This window comes from Muscardinus avellanarius (assembly GCF_963383645.1).
Source record: "Muscardinus avellanarius genome assembly, chromosome: 3".
NCBI classification, from domain to species: domain Eukaryota; kingdom Metazoa; phylum Chordata; class Mammalia; order Rodentia; family Gliridae; genus Muscardinus; species Muscardinus avellanarius.
Window position 1 is genome coordinate 91537183 of NC_137788.1, and position 24029 is coordinate 91561211.

At 33.9% G+C, this 24029-nt stretch overlaps 1 protein-coding gene across 1 annotated transcript in view; it reads right to left on the minus strand.

Moving 5' to 3' along the window:
* Positions 1-23087, minus strand: part of OLFM3 (olfactomedin 3) — a gene marked incomplete at both ends in the record, with an annotated part of 208401 nt that extends 185314 nt beyond the window's left edge. The window contains one exon of the mRNA XM_080692772.1: positions 23019-23087. Within this exon, the coding sequence (XP_080548898.1) occupies positions 23019-23087 (69 nt within the window). The remainder of the gene's footprint in view (positions 1-23018) is intronic.
* Between the last annotated feature and the right edge of the window lie 942 nt (positions 23088-24029).

Genomic DNA, 24029 nt, shown 5'->3' on the forward strand with positions numbered 1-24029 from the left:
AACATGTAGAGTTAACTGCATGATATATTGAACTTAGGCCATGTGTACTACAAAAGTGAGTTTGCAGATCTCTTGGTTTCAGTTCTTTGAAAAACCACTTATTGAGTAGATCCTGTGTGCCTCCTCTGGGTAAGCTGCAAAAATAAAGAGGACTGAATTTCTGATTCTGAGGTATTCATGCAGAATGGACATATTACAAGTGACTCTGAAAGACTGTGCTGATTAAATGTTTTTTTAAATTTATTATTATTATTATTATTATTATCATTATTATTATTAATATTTTGGTGGTACTGGGGTTACTGAAAACCCTTTTACCTCCAGGCTACACTCCCAGACCTATTTTGTATTTTATTTGGAAACAGGGTCTCTTAAGCCAGCGAGGTTGGCTTCGAACCAGCGCGATCCTCCCGTCTCCACCTCCCAAGCGCAGGGATTACAAGCGTGCGCCACGACGCCCAGCTGATTAAATGTTTTAACAGAAATAAAATGAAGCTTTATATGGTATTATTAATCAATATTCAACCAAGAAACAGAACCCTTGAGAAATACATGTGGATAATAGATAGATGGATGATATTTACTATAAGAATTGTCTTACATGATTATGAAAACCAAAAAGTTCCAAAATTCACTATCTGCAAATTGGGGAATCAGGAATGCTAGTGATTTAATCCAGTCTAAGGCAGAAGACCTTAGAACCCCAGGAGGAGCAGGGTCTCAGGCATAAATTCTAGAATAAAAAAGAACTAGGAAGTCTATTTGATTTTCTAATGTACATGATGCACATTCACAAACATATAAAAGTCAATCATTAAGCTAAACATGAGAAGGGAGGGGGAGGGAATGGGGTGGAAATTGGGGAAGGGCCAGTTAAGTGATGTGTGCATGTGTGCCTCTACCATCTTGTACCTCGTTAAGATGTATAACTACAATGCACCAATAAAATAATTGGAAAAAAAAGAGACAGTGAAGCCCCCAAAGGATTTGATGGAGGGGTAACCACACTGGTGAGAGTAAGGTTATTTTGTTTTTATCCAGTCTACTGATACAAATGCAAATCTCTTCTATAAATACCCTCACAGGCACACCTAGAAATAACGTTTTATCAGGGATATTAATATCCCTTAACTCAATCAAGTTGACATAGGAAATCAGAAACCATGGGAGGGGAAAAATCTAATTCTGCCTGGAGGCGGAAGAAATAGCTGAGTGAAACCAGGAGAGATCAGTGGGCTTCGGGGGCTAAACAGTAGAAAGACTTGTCTTCTAGGCAAAATAAATGCCATATGTGAAAGAAATGGATACTCCAAAGGTATGGTTGGGGAATGGTACATCTTTTAACAGAGCTAGAGTAAGCACTCTAAAAAGGCTAGAAAGAGTGGAAGAGGTCACAATAAGAAGGATTTTATATGGAATGCTATTATATTTTCTGAGAAAGTTTTCTAAGTATTGAAGGTGTTGATAAGATTATCAAACGGGAAATAAACTTGATTGTTCCTACTGTTTTCCCAGGGCTTTAGAAATCTTTTAGCCTACACCACCTACCCTTATAGGACCATTGCAATCTAAAAGTTTTTGTTCACTTGTCTGATTTCTTTCTGTTCAGTTTCACTGAGAGCTAGTTGTCATTGCATATATTTTATGTATTTTCAAATCTCCAGTGGGCAGTCAGCTCTTCTCACCATATCTCATAGAAGTTTTATTTCACTAGCAAAGAATTTAGTGGCTGGAACATGATAGGTGCTCAAAATATTTGACAAAGTGAACCATTATTGCTCAGATATTTCTATCCACTATTGAGTCTATGTTTTATGTTTCTTTGCCAAGGGCTAGCATTTTACTGATTTATGGTTTGTGTTATAAATATGTGCATAACTGCATGATTTAGTAAGTGGATGAATTTTTTAAGATTTTGAGTAGTTTCATAAAAAATGTATTGTTTAAAATCAACTTGATTATAGATGCTTTTAGAAACCATAATCAGACTCTAAATATTCTGGTATCATCTTCTGCTTGATAATTTTATAGTTACCAACGGATTGCCTCAAGAGTTCAAATACCTCATTTGCACTAAGAGAGTCTCTCTTTTCTTTAGTTTTTAACTTTGCAACCCTGGCTCATTTTTTCATAATTTTATGTTAGTGTGAACATGTTCTATGTTCCCTCTTATCCAGATAAGGGCCTATAATGTCCTGTAAATTTATTATTTTGCTTCTGTTATGGTTTATGAGCAAAACACTACTCTCATCTAATTCTGTCATTGCTACCTAACATTACAATCGACTTAATGCTTGTGCTCTGAACCACTCTCTTGACTGATCATTTGCAAGTTCCACTCTGTTTTGCTATTTACCCACCTACTTTATTTTTTACTTTTCTTTTTCTGGGTCCACAGCTAGATTGTAAGCCCCATGAAGGAAAACTGTTCCTGACATGCATTGAAGAATGTTTTCTAGAAAGAAGAATAATTTCAATAAGAAATGAAAAACTAAATTTCCTTTGTTATTCCATGTCCCTAATTCTAATTTTCACCAAAAAAATAGATTCAAGAGAACCTTCTGTTTTTGTTATTGTGTGTCTGGTTAATGCTGCTGTTGATAATAGCAGAAAACCCTTGCTAAATCACCCTTTACCATGAACTTGTCTTCTGAGTGGGTTGTGATTAACTCCAACAACAGGAAGTCAATATGAAGTCATCAGCACATACTCTGTTCAGAGATGTGTTTTACAGATATAAGTAAATCCTGTAATTCTCCCTGCTTAACAGAAAACTAATTATTTTCATTATCTGAAATTACCTCCATATCCAGGTTTCTTCCAGGCAGACAGTTGCTGTTTGGGGACACCGGTGTGGATGTTGTCAGATAACATTTAGATTAACATTTAAAGTGAAATAGCGACACACCTACATAGTTCCATGGTTGGAAAGTAATTATCTAGCTAAACCACATACAAGCTTTTTGTTTCAACAATGAAATTAAGCTTATTATATATACACTTAGACTTTCACCTTTGTGGAGAAACAAACAGCACCTTGTGGCCATTAAAAATTAAACAGGAGAATATTAAAACAAAAGTTTTCCATTATTTCTTCCTTCATAAAGTGTCTATTTAGTTCACTTGCCCATTTTTTGATTGGGTTATTTGTTTTCTTAGTGCTGAGATTCTTGAGTTCTCTCTATTTTCTAGATATTAGTCCTCTATCTAGTTGAAACAGTTGGCAAAAATCTTCTCTCATTCTGTTGGCTCTTGGTTGAGGTTCTTGATAGTTTCTTTGCTGTACAGAAGCTTCATGCAATCCAATGTACTGATTCACCTTTTAGTTTCTTGTGCCTTTGGGGTCTTGTTGAGAAAGTTTTTATCTGTGCCTATGTGCTTCTCTTCAAGGAGCCTCAAGATCTCTGGTATAATTTCTACATTTTTGATCCATCTTGAATTGATTCTTGTGCAGGGTGAGAAAGTGGGATTTACCAATAAATGCATGAAAAAATGCTCAACATCATTAACAATTAAAGAGATGCAAATGAAAACTACACTGAGATTCTACCTAACTCCAACTAGAATGGCACTCATTCAAAACAGAGACAACAACAAATGCTGGCGAGGATGTGGAAAAGTGGGAACTCTTAATACATTGTTGATGGGACTGCAAATTAGTGCAGCAGTACAGAGGATCCTCAGAAGAATGGGAACAAAATTAACATTTGATCCAGCAATACCACTCCTGGGTTTCTACTCAAAAGAAAGAAAACCAAACTACCAAAATAATGTATGCATATCTATGTTCATAGCTGCACAATTCACCATTGCCAAACTATGGAACCAGACAAGATGTCCATCAACATATGAATGGATCACAAAACTATGGGATATGTACACAATGAAATTTTAATCAGCCATAAAGAAAAACACAATTACATTATTTACAGGGAAATGGATGGAACTGGAGAACATTATGCTAATGGAGATTAGTCAGTCACAAAAAATAAGAAATCAAATGCTTTCCCTAATATGTGAAAGCTAGGGAGAAAATTGTTCATAGGAGGAACTCTAGACAAAGAAGGAAAAACCATAGATGAGCAAATAAGGTGACCTAACTGAGGGGATGAGATGGAGGAAGAAGAAAATTCTATAATGCACATGATGTACTTTAACAAACATATCAATGTCAATTATTAAGCCAAACATGAGGAGAGAGGGGGAGGGAATAAGGTGGGAACTGGGTAAGGGCTAATTGGGTGAGCTGTGCATGTATATCTCCACCATCTTGCATCCCATTAAGATGTGTGAATACAATGCACCAATAACAGTTTTTCAAAGTTTTCCATATATATGATGCATATATATATATATATATATATATATATATATATTTTTTTTTTTTTTTCTGTAGGTAAAGGAGTCTGCAAGGAGTCTGCAGAATATATAGAATGGCTTAACTTCCTTTATAAGGAACAGGTTGTGTGTGTGTGTGTGTGTGTGTGTGTGTGTGTGTGTGTGTGGTATATGGCTTTTTGACTCATCGCCAGTCCTTTTTGTCAAAATATCATTTTTTTTAGGAAAAATAGTCTCATTTCAGCCTGTAAAATATCATTTAGAAATGCATGTGAGCACTGGCATAGAAGATGTAAGTCCCTTGTTGCTAATGCTTACAACATAACAAATAATACACCAATTTCAGAAATTACCAGAAAGAGAGAAAAAGTAAGAGGAAGGTGGTAAAATATAACTCATTGCAGGAGCATGCTATCTTCAGGAAATACTCCCTGTAGCAGACACACAGAGAGGGAGCATTGCAATGTACATGCAAAGGGAACTGAAAATAGTATGTAGAAATGACAGAAAGAGCATGAAAGAAGATAGAAGATGAAAGTAAGAAGGAAAGTACAGGTCAAGAGAGAACCAAGTTTTTGAGGATGTGCTACAAGTTAACAAAAGCACAGCAGTCATTAAGAAGTCATGACTAAATTCTAAAAGGACATTTCCAGCTCTTTAAAAATTTAAAAAGGGGAGAATAGAAGGTAGCACCAAGATACAGAAGTCTCCAAATGCTAAGATAAAGTATATTCAATCTGTAAGTACTAATTTGTGTTTATCTTTTTCATTAGTCTTTAAAAATAATTTTCCCTAATATATAATTAGATAATTTTAAATGACTCCATTTTGTGTTTAAGTCCCACTTGAGGAACTCTGACCTGGTACTATCTCCAGGAGCATCTCATGTATCCAGGTGCACAGTAGTGACCATCTGGTCACTGGACAGATGCCCAGGACTAGATAGACTACACTGATACTGAGCTACACCCACGCCTTTTTGCCAACTGGAGAGGGTTTATGTAATTGGTAACCTACGAAGAGACAGTTACATACAGACACAAATACTAATACCAATAATAGAATTAGCAATCAGGCTATAATTGGTATTCATGTATATAGTTATCTCTGTCTGTCTTGCTGTGTTCCAGAAACTGACAGAAAATATTACCTCATACACTTTTCACCACAATCTAATGAGGTAGGTTTTACTTTTTCCTGAACTTATATGTAAGTATACTAAGGCTCTCTAGATGATAATAATTTCTCAAGGTTCTACAATTAAAATATACCAAGTGATGTGTAGAAGTATTTATGTATCACTTTGAATCTCACTGTGATGTATAATTACAATGCACCAATAGAAATACAGAGTAAAAATTTTTGAAAAAAATGATTCTATAACCAAGTACACACTAGGTAAAATTTAAGTTGATATCATGAGTTTTTAATCATGTCATACTCTTTATATATGCTATATCTTCATAATTAAAAATTGGAAGCCTTTGTTATATACTTCAAGAAAGATAACTTTTTTGTGATATAAAAAATACCCAGGGACATTCTACCACCAAACTATACCCTCAGCCCTATTTTTTATTCTTTATCTTGATATACGTTCTCACTAAAATGTAGAGAGTCTCACTCAGTAGCTGTGGCTGGCCAGGAATCTGCAATCCTCCTTTCTCAACCTCCCAAGTACTGGGATTAAAAGTTTATTAAATACCATGTCTGGATAAAATATAACTTTTTAAACTCTTTCCCTTCTATATGAGATTCTGAAAATTATACATTGCCTGAGTGATTTACCTAGCATGACAGTAAAAAATACTTTAGTAAACACAATACAATGTGGAAAAAAGAGTTCCTGTCTCCTGGACAATCTGGCTTGACATATTGGCATATTCAAATCTTCCCTAGATAATTCACTCTTAACAATACTTTCAATAAAAATTAGGAAATGTTAAAACTAACATTATTTTCTGTGTGATTACCATATGTTCTTTGTATTATAAGCCATGTGTTTTTACAGTGGTATAGAGGTACATTCCTATATTAAAATGGAAGTGTTTAAAAGAATTTATATTTAAATAATATTCCTTTAGAAGTTTTGATCAATCCTTGTCTCCTTCTCGATATATTCAGTGTAATGGTTGGAAAAAATTCCCAGATGATCTTGTGACTCATATGCTACTTTGTTCCTTTTTAATTTTAATCTTTAAGTTCTTTGAAATATTCTACTTTAAGAACTGGACCAATGTCAACTGAATTTTTGATTTGCTTATATGTCTGCTTTCCTCAAACATTTGCTCTCAATCTGAGTAAATACCAAATGGGCTATGAGTACCCAAAAGAGCATAGAGAATTGAAAAAAACTGAAGTTCCAGTAAGTGGGAGAACTAAACTGGATGTGTGCTCAGCAAAGATCTTTTGAACTGAAAGACATGTTGAAATTAGGAGGGGCCTTAGAGGTCATGTGTTCAGTTTTCTCCTACTTTATGCAAATCAGAAGTGCTATTCAAAAGAGCCCAGATAGTTGGTAAATGAATAAAGACAAAATATTTAAAATGAGCCCTTTCACTCCTTATTCATCAGCTCTAATGACAAATCATTGATTATTGTCTTTTTTCCTTCTGGTTATTACTATGCTCTTGATTTATTTCCATGGAAATATTCTTTTCTTTTTAAAAGAAAAGTAGTTTCTTTCATTTTTATTCTTAAATATAAATACTTTATTGCTTCAAATGTAATCTCAAAACATTAAACGTTATGAGAAGGGGCTAGTAACAGACAGAGTGTTTATGAAAGAAAAACATGTCACTATTATGTCCATTTCTCACAACATATATGGGGATTCCCATAACCCAGGATAAGAGGAACTGAATAAGTAATATCAATTACAGATTTAGTACATCAGTTAAGAAGTAGTGCTTATAACACAAGCAATATTTTTGAGCCCTTATTTATGGAAAAAACAAGTTACTATTTTTACTTTGAACTTACTAAGTACCCACAAATGAACTCACTAATTCAAAATGTTATTTAACCTCCATGCAGTTTGATGAGGGATGCATTATTTTTTTTCATATTACTGAGAAATGTGTGCATCAAAGAGAAGTTTCAAGAGAAATAAGATAAAATATTTATTGCAATTTCTCATCATTTGGGGCATATAATAACTATGATAGAGATTAAAACGATATTTCTTTTGCATAAAGGGGGAAAAGGAAGCAATGAAGGAAGGATACATGATTTATTAGTATGAACAAAATATTTACAGAAAATTTAAATCACATGAGAAAATTATTTTAAATCATACATATTTGTTTAGTGAATCATATAACTAAAAAGTCATCTCATTCATAATGAGTTCTAAAGATCTCTATGAGGCAACAGCCCAATAAAAATCTTAGAATTAGCTTGTCATTTAACATCATGAAAATAATCCAACTGCATTTAAATTTTTTCTCCTGGTCATTCTGCTCACTTAACTTTCCTTAAAATGCACATAATTTGGATTGTTGAAGTTTACTGTCTAGAAACTGTCAATAAAATTCTTACTCTTTCCCACTAAACATACAGTGAGTACACTTTAATTTTTACTTCAATAACATTGTACTACCTTATCCACTCTTTTTATTTTATTATATTGTCATGTAATAGCAAAGGAAATGAGATGCCTGTCATATCCTTTTTTTCTTGCTTTAGTCACATAAGACCAAAGTTAACATTTTTCTTCTTTTATGTTTGTTGGATAATTAAAAAGACATTATATAATAGATTAAGAACCATATGTGAGCTATGTCTCCTTAGGCATATGCTAGAACAGAAATAAATTGCTAAATTTATAAACCTTATATTTATTTCCATTGATATAGTACATTGAAATTAGACTTCATTTTCTGTCTCATAATTTATGGAAGAAACAAAAGTGAACCCAGGTCTTGAGTATGCATTTGGTAGGGCTGAGATAATCCATTCCTTTGGTCATGAGATTATCATTATTTGGAGTTGATAGCTTCTACCTCAGTAAATGATACAACTGTCTTATATTACTTTGAAAATTCCAACAGGACTTTCAGGGTAGAGTTTTGACTTAATATGGTTAAAATATGAAGTTGTACCTGCTGTCATTTCTGCCCTTCTTTCTTTGTTATATTATAACTACTTCTAAGACTCACTGGACAGTGTTTCCTTCAGTATGAACAGCCATGAGGATAACTGTGGTCCAGAGCGAGGGGAGAAGGAGTGATACATCTTTTTTACCTTCCACCAAAATCTGTGTTGGATGCCCTCCAACTAGTTTATGTGTTTATACATTTTCCATATCAGGAGGGAATTGGGCTGGCTATATTTTCTCAGAGGGTCAGTGAAAAAAAAAACTCATTCCTGGTAAAAAGAGAGGCTTGTCTTTCAATATATATGAAAGATTCAATATTGATTTAATACACGCTGCAACATGTCAGAAACTCAACAATCAATCATTAGTGACATTTCCTCAAGTATACTCAATTCTCTGAAAACTTTTTTTCACCTTTGTCCTTTTATTGAAATCGGTTATCTCCGGAGTACACAGCTTGCCCAATGGACTCCCAAGCCCTTGACAAACTTCTCTATCACTGAGCCCCACAGTGAAAGAGCCATCCATATTCCTTGTTCTTAATGGCAATTGTAAGAACATTATTTCTTATTTTATCCTTTAATTATAACCCATCCTAACTCTCAGTTGCTGAATATGCTGCTTATATCACTGAGAAAATGAGAACAATTATAAGTGAACTTCCATGGGTTCATAGTTCCTCATCTAAACTGCTAACATCATTCATACCCTATACATTGTCTTTTCATCTCTCCCCATCCAGGAAGTCTCAGTGTTTCCACTTATAACCTTTCATGGTTCATTTCAGTCAGCATTAGTATGGTGCTATTTATTGCACATGGCTATTCATACTCAGGGAAATTTTGTCCAGTGGGTCTTAGGAGTGTTTTTGATATAACAAAGAAAGAAGGGCAGAAATGACAGCAGATAGGATTTCATATTTTATCTGTATTAAGTAAAAACTCTACTCTGTGCAATAAATAAAGTCATCAAAAAAAAAACATGTCTGACACTATATAATTCTCTAGACATACGCCATTTCTCTTCTCTTTTTAGAAAAACTCCCCAGAAGTCTTGTTCAAATATTTTGTCTCCAATTGCTTGTCCCTCATAATTTATTCAAGCCACTAGGATAAAGAATTTGCTATTGAAACTATTTGCCAATATTACTGATGACTTTCATTTCTGCAGGCACTTACACATTTTTATTGCTTTATTTGACCCCTATGCAATATATGGAAATTAACAGTTTAACAAATAATTCTCTTCAAGATATTTTGTTCATTTTGCTTTCAGGACAATATCTTCTCTTAACATCATGTATTAATTCTTTTTCACTATGACTGATTTTCCCTCAGCTTTTGACCCTGAAGTGTCGGTTTTCAAGCTGCTTCTTTTTGTAGTTCCCTCCAACTTTATGGGCTTAAGTACTGTCTGTGTATAATTCTTTACAAAATGATATAATCAGTTCAGATTTCATCTTTGAGCTACAAATAACAATTTCCTAATCTCTAATTTCACTTGAATGTCTAAAAGATATTTAAAACTTACATGTAAACTCAAAGGTGTGATTTTCTCTGCCAATGTTTCCCAACTCAAGTATTTCTTTTCTGGCACTTACACTAGAAAACTAAGGGTTCTCTATGGCTGCTCTCTTTATTTTCTAATTTCCAATTCATTGCCAAATTTTGTTAGCTAACATCAATACTAACTTAGTTATTTTATACTACCTGGTTTCTCTATTTCTTCTCTTACCACCCAATTTGTTTTTACACACAGCAGCCAAGATGGTTCTTATGAGATATAAAATGTGTTATTATGGTTAAATATAGAATGTCCCCTGAAAAGTTCATGCATTAAGATTCAGATTGGATAAAATTAAGTCATTAGGGTTGTAATATCATCAGTGCTTAGATCCATTGTGATGGATTTACTGGGTGGTAATCTAGGTAAGTAGAGCGTGGATGGAGAAGGTGGATCTGTGATTGTGTGGCCTTAGGGACTCTGCTGTTGTTTATTTACTTGCTCTCTTGCTCTGGCCTTTATGATATGAGATCAGAGCCTTACTCTCTCCCTTTCTGATTCCTGCTGTCATAGATAGCTGCTGACTCCAACCTCATATGAACTGAACCCTAAATCTCTCAAGACTGTCAACAAATAAATCTTCCTTTCTCTACCGTTTCCCTAGTAAGTCTTTGCCATAAGTGCTGCAATCACCACTAAACTTCTATGGGTCCTCCAGTAGAAAATATGATGGATTTTTAAGGGTAGCTTTTCAAATTTTTTTTTCATTTCTTGTTTCTAAACTAGTGGTCATCATAAATACTGAAAATGGTTATAATATAAATGACAACGATCTACTTTATCCAAAATAGTAATCCAAATAATTGAGAATCATGCATTTCTAGACTAATTGTTTTCTTCATTTTACAAATTCACTTGAAACTTGAAGCAAATCTTACTTAAGATAAAATAAACAAATTGAGCAACACAAGTTTTCCCCAACTGCATATTAAAGGAAAACTACTGCTTATACTTTGTGGAGTGTCACTAAGCACTAAGCACTCATCATGTGCTTGAGAGTCTGTTTTGCACAATATTCACTGCTTCTCTAAACAAACTTTCTCTCATCTGAAAACTTGCCAATGCTTTTGGTGAATATAATTTTGACTTATAAAGATTAAAGAGAAGCAAGAGGAAAAGCTATAGTCATTAATGCACTGAATCATAGATCACAAATAAATATTTGTACTCACTCTCAAAAAAAGTAAATTATAAAATCAATATGAAGATTTTTTCATCAAGTTTTTTTAAAAGTCCTGTAATGGCAAATAAAATAAAAAAAGCAGTCACTTCATTCTTAAATTACAAATGACATTACATGGACAGATATTTACCTACTAGCAAAACATTTACATTGAATGTTATAAATATCAACTAGAAAAAAGAAAAACTTATCATGTAATTCAAGTAAGTTTATGTATAATTCGATTGAGGTCTTCTTCAAGAAGCAATATTTTAATTTCATTAAAAAGTATATCTCAAAGGAGTGTGGCAGCGTATGTCAATAGTCCCAGTATTTGGGAGACTGAGATAGAAAGACAGCAGAAAATTAGTGCAACTCTCAGCAATTTACTGAAAGCAAAATAAAAAATAAAATAGATCTGGGAGTAAATCTTAGAGGTAGAATGCTCCTGGGTTCAATCCCCAGCACTACAAAAAAAGTACACCCCAATTTAAAAAGAACCTTTCTAATAATTGCCTGTGTAATTAAATTGATCCCTGGTATACTATACCACTCTTTAATATTAGAAACAGGAAAAAAAGAAACTAGATAGCCATGTATCAGTTATGTTATCAAGAAAATTAATGTTTTTATGCAAAATTGAAATAGGTGGATCTTCTGTTTCCTTATAATTCTGAAAGTCTTTTTTGTTTTAATATTTGTAAGACAAAGATAGTAGAAATACAATGTCATTTACTCATTTATCTTTTAATTAAATTTGCAAAAGGTAAACAAAAGGAATAATACAGAGTAAATATCAAATATACTGTAATGCTTGAGAGTTTTACATCCAAATGTGTGTGAGCACATATTTAAAATCAAGTTACAATGATTTTTTAATAATACTATTTTTTATTTTCAACAAAATAAAAAAGCCTAGATTTTGTTTTACTTTAAATAGTTTAAGAAAAAGGAAAGTGAAAGAATAATGAACTGCATTTTGAGAGATAAATATACCCCATTTTATGATGGCCCACTAAAAGTAAAAGAGTATTCAGTGATTCAATAGCTCATTTTGTATATAAGAAAATTAATACCACAAAACTGAGTTGCCCAAATCACCACCACTAGAAAGCTACAGAACTGTCATTAGACCCCAGGTTTTCCAACTCTTAATTTAGTACTCTACCACACTATGAGCTTTCCAATTTCCTTATTAATGTATGATAGTCTGATTTGATATGATTTCTCTCCTCTATTATCTTTATTTTATATGCTAAATTAATATTATTTAGGTTGAACCTCGAGAGAGAAAAACATGTCTTTTCCAACATGATTATGTACAAATAGACAAAATGCAATCATACTTTTATTGGTTTTCTCTCTGCAAATTAAGAAACAAATAAGAAAAGAAAATGAGTTTAACAGTTTTATTCTTGACTTTCTTCTATTTCTTTGTGCCAAGAAACATTAAACAGTAGTTGACATATGGAGACCATCATACAAAAGTAAACACTGAGTTACTTAGAATAGCCAGGTTACAGATTAATTAGTACAATCATTCTGTGTGTGTGTGTGTGTGTGTGTGTGTGTGTGTGTGTGTGTGTGTGTGTGTGGTGTTGGCAGAGAGCAGTTAACCTCACGGAAATGTTTAAATACCTATTGACAATTACATTCATTGTCCAAAAGAACTTCAAACCATTCCTGATGGGAAAGCAAATACCTTTCCTCAACTTCACTCCTCCTTATACTGTATTTAGTTATGTTTACTCTAATTCTACACATAAAGTAATTGCTAATGTTATCACTTCTTAAAGTCTTATTTTGTTTCTATTTAAAGTAAAACATTTGGAGTTAGAGTCTTTACTTGCTTAGCCTAACAGAGAAGTCATGATGCTTTGACATCAGCAAAGAGCATCATAAATACATTATTGATTCTTTCCATTCACTTGATTCCTTACTCTCAAATAACTTTGCACAGTTTTGATTCACTTTATTACATCCACTTCATAACTTTACATTTCTTTCTGCACATCCCTTGAGTGCTTAAGGTATGTGATGATCAAACTAGAGTCATGTTATCTTCTGTCTTCGTCTAGCTGTCAACTGGCAAAAAGCAGAATACATCTGTATCACTGTATACAAATAAGCATAATAAAATGTCTGTAGTGAGTTTTGAGCCAGATAATATTTCAGTTTCTTTTGAATTACAATGTTATGCACTAAGGTGTGCAACGGAAAATATTAGGTTAAAAAGGACTCATCATTGATATTAATTCCAGATAAATGATTCTCTATGCAGCCATTGACATGGATCATTCCCAGAAGTGATGATGCCTTTTGTAAGGCAATATTTCACCAATGACATTTTGGTGCCAGTGAATCAACATTTCCAATACTGATTCTCTATTTGAAGAAATCCTGCCATCTGGAATTGTTCCCTCTAGTAAAGCTATTTAAACCATCATAGGATAATGCTTCTTAATCATCTTCAACTTAGTTGAAAAAATTAAAAGGATTGAATATTCAATTTATGCCCTTCCCTTGGGGTTGTATGTAGATGGTTGTTTATTTATGCTGTTTAAACACTTTCATTGCTGACATTTCTTTTCAGATCATTTTAAGCTACTAACTTGATTTTAAAGCTTATAAATTTCTGACAATATTTAGAAGCTATAATATAGATAAATCTACCTCCTCTATATTTTTGTTTTAAATCATGAAAATTATTCTGTAAGACAGTATTATGGTTCTATAGTAATGTAATAGAAATATTGAGATATTGAGGCAAAATTCTCTCTCTCTCTCTCTCTCTCTCTCTCTCTCTCTCTCTCTCTCTCTCTCCTCTTTTTCTTTCTCTTTTTTCCCCTGTGGTATAGAATATTGAATACAAGCCATTTTACCTGCAACCTATACCCCCAGCTTTACCTTTTTCTTTTGTTTTGAAACAGGATCTTGCTAGGTTGATGAGAATCTCACTACTTTCTGAGATTGTCTTCTAATTGGCAATCTTCTTGTCTCAGTATCTCAAGTACTGGAAGTATAGGTGTGTGCCACGATGCCTGTTTTGCCTATTTTTATATGGCACCATTATAAGAATGTAGAATATGAGGATAATTTAAACAGGGTACTTTTGATCCTTAAAGTAATAACTTAGTTCTTAAACAGATATGGGAAAGTATAACAGTGCACATTACATAAATATTATGTAAAATAAAAGCAGTAAAGATAATATATGCATAAGGTATTTAGACATAAACTCATAAAAATAAAATGAACATCTTTTAGTAAAAGAACAAACTAACCAAGGAATAAGAGGATGTACCAAATTTTCCACTGAGCCTCATGAAACACAGCAAGCAATTCATGTGAATATTTAGGTCGTTTCATCCCAGATAGTTACCACAATCCCAAAATAGTACTAAGGATAGTGGGGCAGAAAGTTAATATGAAATTTAAAGAGATATTTTTTCAGCATCAACTAAGAAAAGTAACCTGATATAAAAATTCTAATCCCTTAAATAAAGGTTCTTAAAATCAGTCTTCCCTGCCTTAATATCTAATTGAAGAATGTATTAAAACAAAGATTATATTTATATATTGTTTAAACCAGAATTGAAAGTTTCCTAGATATTCTGTAACCTATTTGTTTTTTCTTTGTTTGTTTATTAAATACTTGTTAAATATTGTATGTGAATAAAGCTCCGTGCTAGTTGCTGAAAAGAAAGGAATGGCAATCATTCAAAACACCAACAGCAAGGAACTCTAATAAATTTTTAGTGGGATTGAAAATTAGTGCATCCACTTGGAAAACAGTATGGAGGATCCTCAGAAGAATGGGAATGAACCTACTATATGATCCAGCAATACCACTTCTGGGTATCTACCCAAAACAATGGAAACCAAACTATCAAACTAATGCATGCATACCTTTATTCATAGCTTCACAATTCACAGTTGACAAACTATGGGACCAGCCAAGATATTTATCAACAGAAGAATGGATTATGAAATTATGGGATGTGTACACAATGGAATTTTACTCAGCCATAAAGAAAGACTCAATTATGTCATGTACAGGGAAATGGATGGATCTGGAGGACATTATTACTAAATGAGATTAGTCAGTCACAAAAAATAAGAAATTGGACACTCTGCCGAATATGTGGAAGCTAGGGAGAAAATGGGTCATAAGAAGAACTCTAGACAAAGAAGGTATTATAGATGGAGTAAATAAGGTGACCTAACTGAAGGAGATGGGAGAGGGGAAGAGGAAAATTCCCTAAAGTACAGGATGTACATTAATAACATATCAATGTCAACCACTAAGCCAAACATGAGAAGGAGGGATGGGGGAGGAAATGGGGTGGAAATTGAGTAAGAACTCATTGGGTGATATGTATATATATGCCTCTACCATCTTGTACTCACTGAGATGAATGACTACAATGCACCAATAAAAAGTTTTAAAAAAGAATGAAAAAGATAATCATCAAAACAAAGGGCTTGTCCTTAGCATATAGTAGTAGAGAAAAATGATATGAAAATATTTCACAGTTCAGTAGGGAGATACAAGAACATAAAGATCAATAAGAAAATAAAGTAGTAAGTGTAAAATCTAAGTATCCGTTAAAAAGGAGAATTATTGGAAATTGTTTTGTAAACAGGCAAATATTTGGGGTGCAATCTAAAAAGGGCTTATTGAACACACAGTATCAGTGGTGGTAAATACAAAAATAAATAAAATATGATTCATTTCTTATGGGAGTTCTTAGATGATCAGGGTTATCTTCTTTTGGAGTGTCAGGAAAACTTTATGGAAAAAGTGATACTTGAATTGTATCTTAAAATATAGGTAAAATTTTGACATATGGGCAAAAAGGAAAGAGCTTTCCAGGGAGAGGTAAAACCAGGAATACAACAGCATCTGTGATCTTCTTCCTAAACTTATTTTTATTCTTCTAAAAGTTTTGGGTGGAAATGACAGAAGGCAGAACTCTGTGATACATATTTTATGATACCTTGTTTTTAAGGCTAAATAAGAAAAGATTAATATCCTTAGGAAACTCAATTTCTAAAACCTATTTCAAAAAACACTTCAAATATTATCCGTGCCATTAAAATTACATGACACTATTGATAGTCTTGATATTATGCTATACCTGTCTTTTGAATCCTCCAAGTAATTAGCAACTTCTTCCAACAAGTAATATATCAATTAAACTTCATTATGGAATGTTGTGCTAGTATGGTTAAATAAATTTTTTAAATATTACTTGCTTATAAGTATAATCTATCTGAGATATCATGTTGTGAATTCCATGTGTTTTTTGTCCTTTATATTAGCTGAAAGTGTTGAGTTGGGAAAAGAATCAACTAATAAGTTATTAAGTTATTCAGGTAAATTTACTATTGGATGAGAAACATCAGCTGAAATGTTATTACAGTGGATAACTGAGGGTTATGGTCATATCAAGGGTTTCTCTTTGAGGACCCTATTGAGAAGAGCAGGAAGCCAGATATAAGCAATGGCTGTTGGGAAGGAGAGGGAGAGGGAGAAGGAGAGAGGGAGAAGGAGAAAGAGAAAGACAGATAGAGCAATTCAAATAAACAGAACAGAGAAATTGTATTTTTTTTTTAGTACTGGGGATGGAACCAGGGGCATTCTACCTCTGAGCTACACCCCCAACCCTGTTTTTATTGTTATTTTTTATTTTGAAATAGGGTCTCACTGAGTTGCAAAGGGCCTCACTAAGTACCTGAGGCTGGCCTTGAACCACAATCCTCCTGTTTCAGCCTCCCAAATACTGGGATTACAAGTGTGCACCACCAAACCTGGCGTAATTGTATTCTTAAATATAGTCCTTTCTGCATAAACACTTGGCTTTAAACATTTTGATATTAAATTGAAAATATCCCTTTTTTGTCTTCTTTATGTAAGATTATGTCTAAATATGTATACATAGTATTTACTTTTCTAAAAGCTGAAAAGGGGCCACAGCAAGAGTGAAGGAGCACAAAAGCTCTTTTTATTATTGTCTTCAATTTATACTCAGATATAGGTTGATTTATGCAAGTGTAATAATTGCGTATAACTTTGTGATGTAAAATAAAATTTCACATATATATATATATATTAATATAATAAATAAGTGTTTAAGTTCCATTCCCTTTATACTATTTCATAGTTTTGAAACAGCTTCACACCGATTCACCAGTAAAAATGACACTTTTAGGACTTAAAGACAGTTTTTATGATTTCATTCCTAGTCTCTCTTGCTACACCAGTTTAAAAATAAAATTTTTTAAATTGTATTTAGAATATTGTCATGACGGTGTTAACTTCACAGAATTACTGCAAAGGCCTTCACTTGATAAGTGACAAGTGGCACAGATTAAACAGATTGATGACCAATTTAAGTTAGAGTAAAACTTGTAAGCACCACCATTTTGAAATCACAATTTAGATTTAAAGTAGGATAGTAGTGTTTAAATATCTTTTGATATTACCTTAATACTTTAATACCACCAGAAAATAATTTTATTCAAACATATCCAAATGCACAGAGAATCCCAATAACTCTCTGTAATCTTACCTCACCTACCAAGACAACAGTTTGGTTTTATATCTCCTTTCTTAACTTCTCTACTGACAATTGTTTTGTTTATAAGTAAAATTATGACAAATTAAAACTTAAGTAAATTAAATGCCAGGGCTAAAGCTGCATGTAACTTTGTTCAGTCTCACATTTTTTTTGTAAATTTTCTCAGTACCTAAATGGAGGCTTTTTTAATAAATGCCATTCTAAAAATAACTTTAAGAATGTTCTTGCTTAGGAAGAGTCAATATACTGTCTTTTATAAGTAGCCCTCCAAAACCTCCCATACCTCTTCAGTATAACCAGAATATTTGAGGGAAAAATTTTACAGGAAATATGTTTTTGCATTACTTTTTATGAGAGAGCTTTTCATTGAAAAACAGACTTTCACTTGAAGTAGGAAATTTGGCTTTCAGTACTATTAAATTGATAAATGATCTTTCTAGGAATCAAAGTTTGATAAGTGAACAAATAGAATCCCGAGCTCATGCATCACATATGTGGCTGCAAGAGAGAATGAGAGTGGTGTAGCAGGAAGTAGGAAATTGAGGGCTCGGTGCCAGGTGCGAGCCAAGCTTCATAACATTTAGGAGGTTCATCCTCACATCTCATATCTATTATTTTGCTAAGTACACCCCAGAACAGAATTTATTAACTTTGGACAAATGATTAAACATTAGTAAACAGAATTACTCTAGAGTTTATAAAGCAGTTTGAAGAACATCTGGGCTCTTCATTTTACTGGTAATGGGTTTGAGATCACAGCTCCGTCCTGTCATGTAAATGGGTATATGTATATATCATCATTGGCAGTTAGGGGGCCCTGAACACTGACCTCTCTGTCAGCATAGCACCATCAGCGCAATAGTCGGTTGCACAGATGCAGGGAATACAAATAAAGGAAACCAGGATCATGGTAACTTTCCTAACTTGCCTGCAGAAAGAGTAAGAAAGAATATTTACTTTTCCCAAAGTAAAAGTCTAATTAGACTAAGGAGGGTGAGATGGAATAAGAGCAGAAAGCTGTTTGCTCTTTCAAAACATAGATGGGATGCCTTGAACTCTTCAGTTTTTTTCATACCAAGGTTTACAGGTCGTCAACAAATACCATTGCTGAATATTTGCTGTTCTAATTTGGCCTGATCCTGTTGGGCAGAGGTCCTAGTACACAAGATATACAAAAGAAGACTGGATTTTAAAATATATTTTAAAGCCAATTGGTAATAGTCTCAGTTATCTATCCTGATATGGTTGCTTTACCTTAATTTCATTTAAAATTGTAGAAAAAAGAACTCAAACTGATTTATGTAAAAAATCTACCTCTAAGCAATTTACATATTTTATTGTCTACAATACCAAAATATAAGGGCATACATAGTCAATTACATTATAAAACATTTAACAACATAATTATTGAAATTATCTTAGTCCCCATACATATATATTATGGGGACTAATGTGTGTGTGTGTGTGTGTGTGTGTGTGTGTGTGTGTGTGTGTTGTTTTGGATGGGAAAAGCTATTTGGCATGGAAAATTATTGCTGAATCATTGTTATATTGTATTTCTGTAGTGTGAGCAAGTATCAGGCTAATAGGTTTAACATATTTCTAGGTGAGAAGATGGTGAACATTTTTCTCAATCTAAGCAAGATTCCCTTGGCAGAGTATTTTGCAATTTATTTATCATGCACCTGTGTCTACTTAAAGCCCAGGAGTCTCTATAATGTGTGAGTCTACCCTTGTCACTTATTTTTAACTGTTCCCCAAGTGTCTGGATCCAGTATAAAGGTTGTTTTTGAAACTAACATAACCATGTTTATATCCTCCTATCTTCATAGTTCAGCCTTATAAAGAAAAAAAATGCATGGTTTCAAATCATAGGGATTACTGCTCAGTTATAATGTCAAATAACAGTCCACTGAAAATCTTGTAAAATAAAAAGAAGTCCAGTCTCCTACCATCAAGGTCATCACTAAACTCAATGCTTTCAATTCAAAAGCACAGAGATGCCATCTAGCAGCCATCGCCAGGAATTTCCTGTCCAGAAATAGTCTTTTCTCTATGAAGCTAAGCAATAAGTGAATCTCTACAAGCTTCCTGCTTCTAAATTTTTACTTATTGAATGGTGAGTTGGCATATTGCCTGCAATTCAAATACTCTGTTACAAATAAAATTAATTGACATTTCATAGAATAGGAAAAGTGATATACCCATGAGTTTTGCTAAAAGGTACTGGAAACTTGTTAATTAGACTTTAATTAAGAAAACATAATTAAAATAATTTTCCTGAGAGAAAAATCAATACTATGCCTACATAAAAATACAAATAATTAATTGCAGTGGATTGCCTTTCTTTGCCTAAAGAACACACCAATCTTCTCAATTTTCTGACACATGAAATGAGAGTAAAAGAAGTATATATATGTAAAATTAGGTCTATCCTATGAGCATACACGATAGAGCCTTTTCATTTTTTATTTAAAATAAAATTGACTTTCAAATATCTTAACATAAGATGGCAACACCTAAGCACTTTATAAAATGTCATATAAATTCTATAAGCTTCAAGTATGGAAAAAATACCATACACATTATATGCTTTTCAATAAGATAGAATTGGTACTGTTGTTTGTAAACTATTCTGTTTTAAGTAAATTAAATACACAATACCTGCAGTAAGATTTATATTTGCAGTATTTGAGATATGTGGAATTTATTCCTTAAAAAACTACTCAATTTCAAAAGCTGTTCTGTTTTTTACTAGTCTGTTTATATCCATGTGCGACTATACATATATTCACAAAAACATAAAGAACAAGATAGAATAATACTTAAATTTATTTTTGAATTTTGATAACATGTAACAGTTCTAGTATATTAGTATGCAAAAAAGCAGGTGTTTAGAATTTGTCTTCATTTAAATGTTATCTCTTAAATTATTACTCATTCATCCAAAAACCGTGGCCTTCTGTGGTACCACATTGTTGAGTTTCTAATTTCAGTTTCACCAGACATAATGTGCTTATTAAGTCCAACATTTAAAATCTAATCTCTTAAGTAACTACAAATAAGTAAACTCTGAGAAAATGTGTGATTTATAACCTAACTAGCAATTAATTGGAAAATATTATGGTGCTATTTGTAATTTTCTATGAAGGGGACAATTTAGTTTGGTAATTAAAAATAGTTTGATAAAACATGCAAAAGTAGGATCTATTCATCATTTTAAAAGCAACATTTTGTCTATGAATCCAAAAACTTGTAACATACAAAGTACTTATCAACATTTTAATATTTTCTGTAATGTTATATGTGGTATAGAACAAAAAAAAAATCTTCTTTTGTTCTTTGCACAGCCTACTGACATATCTAGAATTGAGAAGAGTAGTTTGAAAAGTTAATGCATTTCTTTCCTTCCTTGGGATCTCTCAGATCAGCTGTACCAGGTACTTAACAATTCAGTCTGACCAAGTTAGAAAGTTTTACATAACTTAATATGTAGAAGTAAACTTATCAAAACTAGAAAAAATCATATTAACCAACACTGAGTTGCTTATTTAACAAAAATATACACATATATAATTACAAAAATTACATATGTATGTAATTTTAGAAAGAATGCAGTGCCAAAAATGAAGATTTTATGCATTACAAAGGTATTAGACAAATCAGATCATACTTGCATTTGTTAAGAGGCTCTTCATGTATGAATTTTTAGAGAATGACAAAAATAAATTTAAATGACTTTTTTGTATTAACTTAGTTAATTTTGCCTTCAAAAAATTTTTTTACCAAGAATGTTCTAAATGAAATATATAATGGAATGTATTCAAAAGTTCTAACCAATATTAAATGAGAGCAGCAATGGATTTTGTCACTATAGGTGCAGAGGCAAAAAGAAAATTAGCCTTAAAAATATAGAAACAAATTTAACACTTTTACATAGGTGTAAAATGTTTAAAATTCTCTGAGTATATAGAATATACCACTAGATGATTAAGATAGCAATGATGCTGTCACAGTGACAATATCAATAAAACCATATCTCCAACATTTTTAAAAATTTACTTGTGTCAGATCTTCCTAAATATAAAAGTGTAGAGAAGTAATTATGGGTATATATGACATGATTCTAAGTTCTTATTACATGTTATTTTAGGCCTTGAAATATCATGGCCACAGTGTTAGATTATAGTTGGCTGCATCTTAGTTCTATTCAATTATGAAGGGAATAATTTCTCTGTTCTACACATATGATGCCAAGAATAAAAATAACTTTTAAATATTCCAAAAAAAATCTTTAAATGGTTTTCATAACATAGCATCATTTCTTCAGGGTCAAGTTGTGGCCGAACAGTTTAACGAGTAAAATAATAAATGAATTGTATCTCTTACTCTTCTTACCAGATGCCTCATCTTACTCCAGGTAATTATGATTTTCTTAGAATGCTGAAGCTTTGAAATTACCACACTTTATCATCAAGACTTTCCTCATATATCACCGAAAATATTTCCCCATATCTTCCTGCCTTTTTGTGAAAGGAGCTCAGTGTTCACTTTAATTGCCAGGACCGGATAATTTGCGGAGTTTAACAGCTACGAGAAAACTCATCCTTCCTAATGCCCTCCTTAGTTTGATGGGGTTCTCACTTCCTGTTTCTTAACACTGATAATCAGAACTTCCTCAGTGTTCCCTAAATTTCCTTAATGAAAAGAGAGAAGGAAACATAAGCCCCTTTCACGCCGCCTCCCAGCCGTGGCAGAGAGCGGGGCTGTGCTGTTCTGCCCTGTGTTACCAGCAGCATCCCAAATGTTTTTGGACACAAACCGCAGCACGTCTGCGATGGGAGTATTATTGACCAGGATCAGCTGGAAAAAGCTTCCCTGCTTTCAACAAAGAAACGGCTCACCATCCCCTAGTCCATGTTTATACATCGCATGGTCTCAACGGCAAACTCCTTTGCATCACCCGTCCGACTTTGGAAGGGAGCATTAAGCAGTTGGACACGGAATAAGCAAAATTCCCCCGAGAGCCGCATTGCCCACTGCCCATTTCCATCGTATTCGCTCCTGGTCCCTCCCCCCCACGCCAGGACTCTACCTTGAGGAGCTATTCCTCCAGTAGTTCACCTTGTATCTCCCAAGCAGTGGGGGTGCGCCAGGCACCACAAGGTAGAGCCCTTGGCCGTGCCGTTTTCGGTATATTTATTCGCCTTTTGGTCGGTTTGTGACCTACTGCACATGTATTTCAAATAGGAGTCAAAAATAGGGTGCATACCTTGGAAGGATCTAACCCGGCCAGCAAAGACAGCAGCAGGAGGTTGAGAAGGTTAGACGTCGCCCGCATTCTGATCTGGGGTTTTCTGCCTTCACTCTCTTGTCTGGAGCCACTCCGCTCTCACTGCGGAGCTCTCTTCCTCGTCAGTTGCACTTTCTGCCTGCCTGTCAGAGCCGAGCGGAGGCAGAGGCGGTGGCAGCCGCGGCAGCAGCAGCAGCAGCAGCAGCCGCCCTGGGGGGCGATCATTCCGCAGGCATCCTCAGAGCGGGAGTCCGGAGCGCCGAGGGTGGGTTGGGATGCAGTGGGCGCTGGCCGAGGTGCTGAAGCTCCCTCCAACCCGCGCGCCCTGCGTTACCCTCTCTCCCGCTGCTAGCCAGCCAGCTCACCTCAAAAGTTTTGACCCAAGAAGATAAAGGGAGTAACTGACAAGAGAGGTGTGGAGACCTGGACAACGGATATGACATCACTACAGCTCCTGGGGGTTTGGGGTGGGGGGGGAGAGATTTTTGCGGGGAATTTGTGCTCCAGTTCAGCATTTGCTGCCAACTCGAGCTGCAGAGAAGTAGAGTCAGCTAGAGACAGGGTTATGAAACAAATGAGCATTGAAACCTTCTGCTGTCATTGACCGAGGACTTGATAGCGTAGCTAGTGCTTGCAACAAAGTTTACAGCACAGAGTGTCCATATCTATTTTCTCTCCAAGGTGCACTCTTAAAAAAAAAAAAAAAAAAAAAAAAAAAAAAAAAAAAAAAAAAAAAAAAAAACTATTATAAGCTGGGCGGGGTGGCACAATCCCAACATTTAGGAGGCTGAGACAGGAGGATCGCACAGGTTCAAAGCCAGCCTCAGCTACTTAGAGAGCCTCTCAGCAACTTAGTGAGACTCTGTTTCCAAATAAAGTATAAAATAGATCTGGGAGTATAGCCTAGAGGTAGAAAAGCCCCTGGGTTCCACCCCCAGTATAAATGGATATGACCATTTATTTATAGAGGACTATGGTTGTTTATGAGTA